The 12,441-nt window shown below is 42.6% G+C and overlaps 1 protein-coding gene across 5 annotated transcripts in view; it reads left to right on the top strand.

The window, feature by feature from the left end:
* The window catches only part of sdk1a (sidekick cell adhesion molecule 1a), a 1,043,142-nt gene that overhangs the window by 782,285 nt on the left and 248,416 nt on the right, over positions 1 to 12,441 (top strand). For all 5 annotated transcript variants that reach the window (XM_038820122.1, XM_038820123.1, XM_038820124.1 and 2 more), the window contains one exon: positions 6,714 to 6,812. In XM_038820122.1, the coding sequence (XP_038676050.1) occupies positions 6,714 to 6,812 (99 nt within the window). The remainder of the gene's footprint in view (positions 1 to 6,713; positions 6,813 to 12,441) is intronic.

Raw genomic sequence — 12,441 nt, forward strand, 5'->3', positions numbered from 1 at the left:
TGACATTGAGGACTCTCCAATCATTTGATTGTTGTCGTTCACGCTACTAAGTTCTCGATCTCACTTCTGTACTTTGTCTCATTGTTGTTTGACATCCGACCCCTACTGTCATGCATCTGTAAACTTGTAGGTGGAGTTGGAGCCAAATTTTGCCGCACGTTCGTGTGTGTATGGGGAATATAGTAGGGGGCTAAGTTCACAGCCTTGCGGGGCCCCGATATTGAGGACTATCGTGGAGGGGGTGTTGTTTATCCTTCCTGATTGTGGTCTATGAGTCAGAAAGTCGATGGTCCAATTGCAGCGGGAGGAGCCAAGTTCTGGGTTTTTTGATATAAGCATGGCTGGGATTATGGTGTTGAAGGCGGAGCTGTAGCCAATGAAAGGAATCTGACCTTGTCCTTGTCGAGATGCTCCAGGGATGAGTGTAGGGCCAGGAAGGTAGCGCCTGCTATGGGCCAGTTGTGCCGGTATCCAAATTGCAGTGGATCAGGGCATTCTGTGAGTACGGAGTTAATGTGTCTCATGGCCAACCTCTCGAAGCACTTCATAATGATAGATGTCAAGGCCACCGGATGGTAATCGTTGAGGCATGTTGCCTGGTTCTCCTTTGGCTCTGGTATGATGGTTGTCTTGAAGCAGGTGGAATCCTTGAAATGGAGTAGGGAGAGGTTGAAGATGTCCACGAACACGCCCACCAGTTGGTCTGCCCAGGATCTGAGTGCACGACCAGGGACTCCATCAGGACCCGTTGCTTTACGAGGATTCACTTTCAGAAAGGCCGATCTGACTTTGGAAGCTGTGACAGTAGGTATGGGTGCGTCCGAGGCTGCTAGGGCAGTCGACAATAGTTTGTTGATTTCCTGCTCAAAACAGGCATAGAATGCATTGAGTTCATCGGGAATGGTGCTCTGTTGCCGGAGATTCTACTCTGCTTTGTAGCCCATTATGCTTTTTAAACCTTGCCACAACCGACGAGAGTCTATGTCGTTAGTCTGTGATTCTAGCTTAGTCTGGTATTGTGTCTTGGCATCTCTGAGGACTTTGCGGAGGTCGAACCTAGATTTCTTGTATAGGTCAGGGTCACCTAACCTGAATGCCTCAGACCTGACCTTCAGTCGGGAGTGAGTCTCCTGGTTAAACCATGGTATTCGTTTGGGGAACGCATGTTGACCTTAACCAGTGGAGAGTTTTCCCCTTGAATCCCATTGACTCCAGCTTTGCTAGGTCTCCTTGATGCCATACTCAATCAAATGCTGCATTGATGTCAAGGACAATCACTCTCTCCTCATGTCTAGAGATCAGCTCTTTTGTCCATGTTTGAACCAAGGCTGTAATGAGATCAGAAGCTGAGTGACCCTGGTGGAACCCAAACTTAGCGTCAGTGAGCAGGTTATTGATACAGTTATTGATACGTAAGTGCCGCCTGATAGCACTGTTGATGACCCCTTCCATCACTTTACCGATGATTGAGAGTAGACTGATTGGGCGTTAATTGACTGGGTTGGATTTGTCCTGCTTTATGGGTACTGGACACTCCTGGGCAATCTTTCACATTGCTAGGTAGATGCCAGTGTTGTAACTGAAGTGGAACACCTTGGCTTGGGTGTGACAAGTTCTGGAGTGCAAGCCTTCAGGACTGTGGCCGGAATATTGTCAGGGCCCATAGCCTTTGCAACATCCAGTGCCTTCAGCAATGTCTTGGTACCATGTGAGAAGAATTGAATTGATTAGCATCTGTGATGCTGGGGACCTCTGAAGGAAACTGAGATGGACATCCACTTGGCCCTTCTGGCTGAAGATTATTGCGAATGCTTCAGCCTTGTCTTTTGCACAGATGTTCTGGGCTCCTCTATCAGTGTGGATGGGGATATTTCCAGTAAGTTGTTTAATTGTACACCACCACTCACGACTGGATGTGACAGAACTGTAGAGCTTAGATCTGACCCGTTGGCTATGGGTTTCAGTATGACTGGTGCTGCTCCTGGCATACTCTCCTGTGCTCTTCATTGAACCAGGATTGATCCCCTGTTTGGTGGTAATGCTAGAGAGGGGGATTGTGGGCCACGTGGTTACAGGTTGTGGCTGAGTGCAATTCGGCTGCTGATGCCCACAACGCCTCATGGATGTCCAGTCTTGAGTTGCTAGGTCTGTTCTGAATCTATCCCATTTTACACAGTGGTAGTGCCACACAACATGATGGACGGTATCCTTAATGTGAAGACTGGACTTTATCTCCACAAGTGGTCACTTCTACCGATACTGTCATGGGCAGATGCATTTTGACTGAGCCACAGTGAAGGAACAGTGATATAGTTACAATCAGGATGGTGTGGGGGTGGAGTGGAAAATCGGTGGTGTTCCCAGGCATCTGCTGCCCTTGTCCTGGGCGGTAGAGATTTCAGGTTTGGAAAATGCAGTCAAAAAAGACGTTGTGAGTTGCTGATGCTAAATTTCAGGTTGCAAAATCAATTTAAGAAAGAACTTTCATTTATATAATACTTTGCCTGTCCTCAAGACATTCCAAAGCACTTAACAGCCAATAAAGTTGGTTTGAAGTGCAGTCGCTGCTGTAAAGTGTGCAAGCGCATTTTAATTCTTCACGGGAAAGCCTGGATATGAAATGGAACCATGAGACAGGGGCCAGAGCCTGGCCTGATCCAGTTCTCATCTGACAGCTCCATTTTTGCACTTTCCATTAGAGATTTATTGGGTAACAATCAGAAATATGAACGCTGCTCGATTTTATTTTTTTTCTTCCTGCTCTACCCCCTCCCTCACACCTTTCATCTTGATCTCTGTGCAGAAGTCTGATTGCAGCTTCCAAATGCTTCCCTGTGAGCTCACTCATTTCTCAGATTTATGATTTCTTAACGACCATTTTCTCATTCAAACAGCCTGCACTAATTTCTGTAAGTCATGTTTCTTCACTTTTTCCATTCCTGTGATGAGCTCCTTTGCTTCATATCCTGCAAAGATAGATTGCTGAGCCCTGGCAATTGGATTGGATTTGTTTATCAAGTGTACCGAGGTACAGCGAAAAGTATTTTCCTGTGTGCAGCTCAAACAGATAATTTGTACATGAAAAGAAAATACATAATAGGCAACACAGGGTGCACAGCGTAAATACATAGACACCGGCATCGGGTGAAGCATGCAGGAGTGTAGTATTAATCAGATCAGTCCATAAGAGGGTCGTTTAGGAGTCTGCCCATAACTCTAGTTATGACATTCTGGAATTTATACAGAATTTCCCCAGGTCTTCTGCCTGTAACTTGGCAGAAACACATAAGACAGTTTTGAAAAACAACTAATCAAATTCCCTTATAGTAAATAACCAGAAGCAAAACACTCTAGACTTAAAATCTAAATCCCGATGGTGCACTCTTGCACAGGTTCTTCAGGAGTGCAGCCTCAGGCTTTCACTGTTCATTTCCACAGACTAAAACATAGCCCATCCTTGGAGGAGGGCAGGTTAATGAGGAAGGGGCTGGGCATTTCCTTAACCTTGGCCTGGATTATGCTGAACCGTCTGATTGCTGGGTTTGATGAGACATGCCAACTCTTTCCTGCAGTGCACCCTCGGGTCCAGGATCTTCTTTGTTTATTCACCCACCTTCACAATGATGCTGATGGGGCCAGAAAAAAATACTTCTGGCCTAGCTGCCTCAACATTTCTTTGTGCAGTTAGTCCAAGTTTTGTTTCGATCTCTTCTGGTGCGACTGACTTTGCTGGAGTCAGGATCAAGGATTCTGACAGCTGTTCCTCAGAACTTAGTTACAAGAATATATTGTACAGGAACAGGCCATTTTGTCTAACTAGTCCATCTCCATATTTATGCTTCTCTTTCCAGCCTTGCTCACCTAACTTTATTCAGCATAGCTCTCTATTCCATATGGTCATCTAGCTTTCCATTAAATAGATCTGAACTATTTGCCTCATCTACTCAGCATGACAGTGAGTGCTACATTATCACCACTCTGGATTATGAAGTTTCTTCTGAATTTGCTATTTGATGTCTTGGTGACAATCTTATATTGATTCCCTCTAATAATATTAATAACAACCTTTATTGTCACAAGTAGGCTTACATTAACACTGCAATGGAGTTACTGTGAAAATCTTCTAATCACCATATTCTGGCACCTGTTCGGGTACACAGAGGGAGAATTCAGAATGTCCAAATTGCCTAAATTACCTAACAGCACATCTTTCGGAACTTGTGGGAGGAAACCTGAGCACCCGGAGGAAACCCACACAGACATGGGGAGAACATGCAGACTCCGCACAGACAGTGACCAAAGCCAGGAATTGAACCTGGAACTCTGGAGCTGTGAAGCAACAGTGCTAACCACTGTGCCACCATGTTGACCCCACCGTGCTGTGCCATCTCTTCCTCAGCAAGGGGGAACACTGTGTCTCCTCCATATTTAAAGGACCCTATTAGGTCACTCTCAACCTTCTCTTTAGAATAGAAAAGAGACCAACTTGTTCATTCTTCTGTGATAGGTTTAATGTTGCAGTTCTGGTATCATCCATGTAAATCTCTCTCCAGTACGCCTTTTTTATATTATGACAACTAAAACTGAACACAGTACGGAAAATGTGGACTTGCCAAGATTTGATGCAGGTTTAGTGCAACTTCTCTACTTTTCAATTTATCCTTCCAGAAATAAACCCAGGTGCTTGTTCTTAATACCTTATTAATCATCAGCTTTTAGTGATGTGTATATTTGTATACCCAAGATCACTGTGCTTCTCTACCCCATTTAGATTGACATTTTCCAAAAAAAATGTGGCCTCCTTCCTTTTCTTGCCAAAAAGTAATACCTCATGCTTATCTGCATTGAAATTCATTGCCATTTCATAGAATCATAGAATTTACAGTGCAGATAAGCATGAGGTATTATACAAATGTATTACCACTTCAGTGTTTTCTATCCACAATTTAGAAATTAAGTCTAAATTATTGGTATAAATCATGAATAACTACGATCTGACTGCTGATCCTTGTGGGGCTCCATTTTATATCTTCTTCCCCTCCGCTCTACTTTCTGTCCATCAACCATGTCCATCCATTCTGTTACTTGTCTCCTGACTCCAAAGGCTCTGACTTTATGCATAAAACTGTTTTACTACTACCCCTACTCAACTCACCATAATCCCAAACGGACAGCTGTATTCATATCTAGAACAAAAGGATAATATTCCTCAACATTGTTTCAAAGTTTTTAATCATATATCATCTCTAAAATGGCAAAACTCCCAGATTTGTCACATCAGATTTTGAGGCAAACCTGGCATGTTATGATCAGTATGGTGCAGTTAGCATAGTCTAGAGGGTAAAGACACGATGAAGGAAACTTGATTATTTCTTCTAATTAGAGTTCTAATGCTCCATTTTGTAATTGTGCCACCTCCGGCTATATACACTTATCGCCACTTTTTGACATCATGGCAGGAGGCCTATATTGTAACGCTGCTATTCAATTAGTTGGGGAAAATTCAAAGAGAATTATTAATTTGGACATATAAGACAAGCATTTCAACGGCTAATACTAGATAAGCATATAATTGCAGCACTGTGTTTTGTAAAATGATTGTTATAATTTGTGCATACAGTTGTTTGTGTACACTTGGTTCGTGCAATACAATTCTGAAGATGAAATCTATGCAGTCAGAGAGATCTGTTCCAAAATTCTGCTTTCATTTGCACCTTGTGAATTTCAATCACGTATTTTCCTTTTCTCCAGTACAATACTCCAGACTCTCCTCCCCTCCCCCTCCGCCCAATTTAAAATGCATGTTAGGGATTTGTACATCTTGTTTCTGAGTTCACTGTCTCTATGATCATTAATTTTACTCTTACTTTTTTTTTTCCTGATTATTTTTTCGGAAGGTGGTTTACCTGTTCTAATGTTTGTTTAGAATATTGCAGTTCCAAGCTTTGTTTTCTTATCCAATTCTTGATTTACATCGATTTGCCGTTGACGCAATTCTATCTCTGAAATAACATGCACTGATGATCAAAGTGGATGTGTTCAGAAAAGATTTATCATGCAGGTGAAGGAAATATGAGGGCCAAAATCAATTGGAAATTGCAGTGTGATCCCAGCCAAATTGTTTTCACCAATCGCCCATCCAGGATAATGTGGCTTAAATCAAACTAGTTATTAAAAAGAAGTTTGAAAACCGATTAATATACAGCAGAAATGTTTATGTGACAGGCACTCTTGGATCATTAACCCACAACTATCGAGTTGCGAACTGAGTTCTGGTAACCCTTCACTACAGGCTGCTGAATAGCTAATTCCAGCAAGACAAATCTGAGTGCAATATTTATATATAGAAGTCATTCATGACAATGTACTGTTCTCTGCCTCAACCTAGCACTTGTATGTGCAAGGAAAATTAAATAGATGGAATATTTTGTGCCACACATGAAATGGTTTGAGCAGTAGTTTAATTTGTCCCCCAGATTGGAGTTTAAAATGTTTTCTAGTTACATTATAAGTACAGATAGGATAAGTGACACCATAGGCAGTGGTTTATTTGAAACATAGGAGGAATGCACAGCCCCTTGAATTTGTGGATTATATAACCTTGTGTTCTGCAGTGCTATCTTTTGCAGTAACCTGCTGCTCCTCATGATTTACCGACTGCAAACATAGAAGTCAGCCACTGTCTCTAACTATCACATTTGAAACTTCTACAGGACCGGGTGCTGTGGGGCACTTGAGTTTTACGGAAATACTTGACACCTCTTTGAAAGTCAGCTGGCAAGAACCGCAGGAGAAGAATGGGATCCTCACAGGTAGCAAAAAATATATTCATGTTTGTCTTTTAATGAAAGGAGAAACATGTAGATCATTCAAAGCACTTTTCATTTTACCCGTATCTATCAAATTATCTGATTCTAAGCACTCTGTTTAGTTTAATTCTATTAATTATAGAATTCGTTTTTGAATTAGTTAAACTCTATTAATTACAGAATTAATAAACTGTCAGCAACTACAGTGTTCAAGCATATTTTGCACTTTAAATTGACTTAGACCAGTAACCAGGCTAAGAGTACATGGAATGTCGCATTCGAAAAATATAAAGACCTTGTGCATGTATGGTACCTTTCACGATTCTCGGTAGTCTCAAAGCACTTTACAACAATAAAAATAAATTTGAGGTGTGGTCACTGTTGTAATATAGGAAACGCAAAAGCTAATTGACGCACAGCAAACTCCTACAGACAGTAATATGATAATATATAATTGGTTTAGATATATAATTGGTTTATTGAAAAGTCATGGAGCCATGTGCAGAATTGTGATATTAAGACAAATAAAACAAGTAATCACAATTAGTAACAGTTACAGGCAATCTTAGAAATAAAACAGAAAATATTAAATAGATTGCACAATTACTAACATTTCAGTATGCAGATAATTGCAATATAATGAAAAATGCAGGACTCCTTAATTTACAGAGTAACAATGAAAGGCCCATTGCACTCTGCATTTTGTATTCACGCCCACAGATTGTAAATTGACAAATTGAGAATTTAATTAATTCAGTCACTTCCAAGCTACTTATGAGTTTTATGAGGCAGGAGATTGGGCTGTTTAGTAGACTATTCGGTTTATATCTTACTTGTGAAATGGTGTATTTTCTCCTTAATTCAATCACTCATTTACTTTTGGGTGTTTGTGGCAAAAGATAGTGGCATTAGGGGCTGGTTTAGCACAGGGCTAAATCGCTGGCTTTGAAAGCAGACCAAGGCAGGCCAGCAGCACGGTTCAATTCCCGTACCAGCCTCCCCGAACAGGTGTCGGAATGTGGCGACTAGGGGCTTTTCACAGTAACTTCATTTGAAGCCTACTTGTGACAATAAGCGATTTTCATTTCATTTGATTGCGAAGTGGGATTCAAGTGTTTTTTTTAGCAAAATCCAGATGGAGATTTTTCTGTCATTCGGCAAGTGAACACATATTAATTTTTTGATTGTCAGAACAGCTTTAGTACACGTTACCTGGGATCAGTTTGAGTGGTTGTTTCTAAATGCTTTGAAGCATGTTCACATGCTCTTTGGTAAGTCCAGCTTTTCAAACCGGTGCTGCATATTTGACAATGGGTCTTGTGTGTTTTGTTATGCTCTTGACGTAGCATAAGCTGCTTCCCTGTTGTACACTCTGACAAAGGATGGTTCAGACTTGGAGATAGCTTTAACACATTTATTAAACTATTAACAATTCTCCTACTTGGATTCGACTCTCCTGTTAATCCTGCTATAGCTACTCAGACTAACTAACCAGTCTGCTACAATCCACGTGGTGGGTGTGATGTGTTTCAATCAACCCTGTCTGTACTCACAAAGTGTCTCCACTGGAAAAAGGAAGATCATGTGTGCTGTGTCCTTATATATGGGTATGCAGATTCTGCTTGTGCTAGTGTCACCTCTGTGTGTGTCTTGACTGCCCATTGGTTGTGTCCTATCTTACTGACCTACTGGTTGAATGTCTGTGTGTCATGATGTCTCTGGTGCTCCCTCTAATGTTTAACTAGTCTACGTGTATTTACATTAACCCCTTGTGTATATACAGTGATGCATATCACCACATCCCCCCTTTTTGTGTTACATATTTTCTGTACAGTGTTAAAGAAAATTGAACAAAATGGGTAGATAAGTGATGACATGTACAAATCATGATGAGGGATGATTACACAAGAAGTCCAAATCATATGTATGAGTCCAAAGTTCATTAATTATTATGGTCGAGTGGTGTTCTTGTTTGGTTGGTGAGTTGGTGATGTTGATGGTGGCATTGCTTTGTAAACGCCGTTAGTATCCCTGTGCGTAAGGAACCAAGAAGTGGCCGAATCACTTTGTTGTCTGATGTGGACTCTTTTTTTTTTTTCTTTCAATGCTTGTGGTAGCGATGTACGCAATCTGTGTAGTCCTGCCATGGTATGTCATTGTACTGAGCTGTGCAGTAACAGTGTCCCGCGTTTGCAAAGTTGTACCATATCGTACCAGTCAAAGTTCCATTGTTGATGTTTTTGTTGCACTTGTTGTCGACGTTGTTGCTTTTAGTATGCTTCTTGTTATTGTCGTTGATGTGGTTTTCATAGGTTGTGTTGTTGTGCTGGTTGGTTTTGTTGTTGTGTTTGCTGCGCTCAAAGACCACACTCTGGATAATACGAGTCCTTCACACAGTTACTCGTGTCAGCGTCCTTTGTGGCATCTGCTGTTTCCTTGAGCGTGCCGTCACTGAGTTTGCAGCACTCCCCGTCTGGAGTAATGTCCGGCTTACTTGAATCAGCTTCGGCTTGTCGATGATCCCCATCTGGAGTCTGGTCTGTTCAACCTGAGTCAGTTTTGGCTAGTCGATGCTCCCCGTCTGGAGCCCTTTCTGGTTCACCTGAACCAGCTTTGGTTTCTTGACGCTCCCCGTCCGGAGTCATTGCAGGTTCACTTGAGTCAGCTGAGGTTTCTTGATGCTCCCCGTCCAGAGTCATTTCAGGCTCGCTTGCATCTTCTGAGGTTTCTTGATGCTCCACGTCCGGAGTCAAAACGTTCAGGAATTCATTTGCTTGTGGAGAGATGAGGATTGAATTAACGTGGTGTCACCGGAGTCACCAGTAGTCTCACTGTGACTGTTGTATGCCTCTGTACACATTAGCTGAGGTCTGTCACGTTGCACATCTTGTATAGGAAGTGGGATGCCGTCGTCACTTGTTGCACATACAGTGGGTAGAGCCTGGTAGACTGTCATAGTCTTCTTGCTGTTCACTGGAGCATGGTAGACTGTCATAGTCTTCTTGCTGTTCTCTGGAGCGTGGTAGACTGTCATAGTCTTTCTGTTGTTCACTTGAGCGTGGCAGCCTGTCATAGTCTTTCTGTTGTTCACTTGAGCATGGCAGACTTGCATCGTCTGCTGCTGGTTGCTCAGAGAAGGTTGCTTGACCCTCATGGTCTTGTTCATGCAAGGACTGCGCTCAGGAGTCTTGCGTTCCTTCCATCGTGGAGTCTGTCCACGAGCTCACTGTGGAGGCTTGTGTGACTCCCTCTGTGGAGTCTTGCAGCGTTCCCTGTGTGGAATTGTGCATTGGTCTCACTGTGGAGACTGTATTCACTTCTTGTTCATGCAAGGACTGCGCTCTGGAGTCTTGCATTGCTTCTATCGTGGAAGCTGTCCACGAGCTCGGTGCGGAGGCTTGTGTCACTGGAGACACTTTCTGTGTGGGGATGTGCAGTTGTCTCGCTGTGGAGTCTTTCATCGCTTTCTGTGGGGAGGCTGGGACCCTTTGTGGTGCGTGGACCACTCTCTGTGTGGAGTTGGATTCTTCGCGGTGCGTGGACCACTCTCTATGTAGCAGCAGGCCGCTCTATGTGGGCTTGTGCCGCTCTCTGTCTCGTGGCGTCAGGCCGCAGCATAACCCTGCACTCACGAGTCGGGATGTCATATATGCTGGGCTGAGGATTCCCCAATCCGAAGAACTCGTCGTCGGGGTCTTCAATGTACAACACGTCTAGTTGCGGTTCGGATTTGGTACTAGGGTAGCCATCTCCCAAGATGAAATCTTCGTCTGAGTCGCTGTCTCCAAAAAAACATATCATCTTCTATGGCGGTGCTAACTGCTTGTTGCAGGGTTTTGCGGAGGTTACTTTCAGCTACTGATCCAATTTCCGGCATTGTGCTGTCGTTCCAGGTGAAAGAATCTTGTTTTGAGGCTTTAAAAAAAAAAATTTTGTTTTGGGACATTTCCCCTTTAAGTGGGCGTGGTCCTGGGCCTCTTGCATCTCGAAGCTTGTGACATAGAGCCTAGTATTTACAGTGATGCATATCACCACATTGTGTAACTATTAAACACGGAGTAGGACAGCGTGAGATATATTGTGATGCTTGAGAAAACGTAGTTTGTGAAGTCTTCCATTTGCTCGCTTAATCATTTCAGGCACTTGGTAATTCCACTTGAGATCACTTTGATTGCAGATTCTGAACAGTTTAATACATGCTTGCTGCGTAATCTCGGCTGTTGTTGAGGGGGCGACGGAATCAGGCAGGTTGCCCATGTGAAACGATTCCAAAGCACTGCACTTCTGAAGGTTCAACCTGATGTAAATCGACAGCAGTGAATCACTCAACAAAGTGATCGCCCTTCTCATGTAAGATACATCGCCTTGATTACTCCAAGAGGGTCAGGACATCCACATATAGCGAATTAATACATGCATTGTTTATGATGACTAAAAATGTAATAGGGCATAATCTGGTTCCTTGTAGAACCCCAGCATGTAGTGTTATCCATCTGGACGTATTCAATTTGTACTGAACACATTGATGGCTATTGTTTAGAAAGTCCGAGATCTAGTGTACACATGATCTGCTTATTCCTAATTGAACCTGACATCATGGTTCACCTTGGTGTTGCCAGGTCTTCTGCCTCCTCAATACTACTGGATCGGGACTCACTCATATTGGTTCCTGGATTATGGTATCAATCTCATTTTATATTGCCAAACCTAAGGTTCTTCCTGATGAGACCATCAAGACACGTGATTGGAAGTGAACAGTGGTTTTAATAGTGTTACAACTGAGCCTGCCTGCGACGAGATGAACTGAGAGCAGGCTCACGACTGCAGAGATTTATACTTCCGGTTAGTGGGAAGAGCCATGGGCAGAGCCGCGCAACGGCTGGTATACAGAGCCCACAAGGACATAATACATGTAATGCAACACAGTGTGAATTACTAGTTATATAATTCACCACACTTCCTTTAAATGCGCTGAGACCAAGTTGGCTTTTGTCAATTCTACCATATTCCAGGATACCTTCTCCCAGAGCCTGCTGTTATTTTGCCAAGATCCGCGAGCATTTTCAACTTCTGCTGAATTAAACATTCCGTCTTCCAATCCATTGCATTTTCCTCCCATCTTTATTTGCATTCTTGGCTTTATAAAAGAGGTAAGTGATAAAAGTCGTGTACACAGAAAAAGAACATATGGTGCTCAAGGTTCACTCTGGCAGAAACAAAAGTTGATGCTTTTTAAAAAAGAAGTATGTCAAACAGTGTAATATTTCTGTATAAAAAGGGAGAGAACTTTGAACAATAAGTTTTCCCTTTACTCCGTCCTTGCTGTCTAACAATCAGGAACATTGTATATTTGGCATGCAAGAAGGTTTGATAGGGTTGAAGTTCTTTCTAGCATGCTGTGGCTACGTATCTATCAGACTCGATCACTACCATCATTGCAAGATGGCCTGTCAGAAATAAACTGTGAGTAAACAAATCCTCCCAGCAACTGGATGAGGTCAGCTAATGCAGCTGCTCTGCAATCTTCAATAGATTTTCCAATGGATGGAATTACATTCAAATCTCTAAGCCCATGACCATACACGCATATTTATATGCATTTGTGCATGTATATTCTTGGAACAATTCATCA

This window comes from Scyliorhinus canicula, chromosome 15 (assembly GCF_902713615.1).
Source record: "Scyliorhinus canicula chromosome 15, sScyCan1.1, whole genome shotgun sequence".
Classification (NCBI taxonomy): Eukaryota; Metazoa; Chordata; class Chondrichthyes; order Carcharhiniformes; family Scyliorhinidae; genus Scyliorhinus; species Scyliorhinus canicula.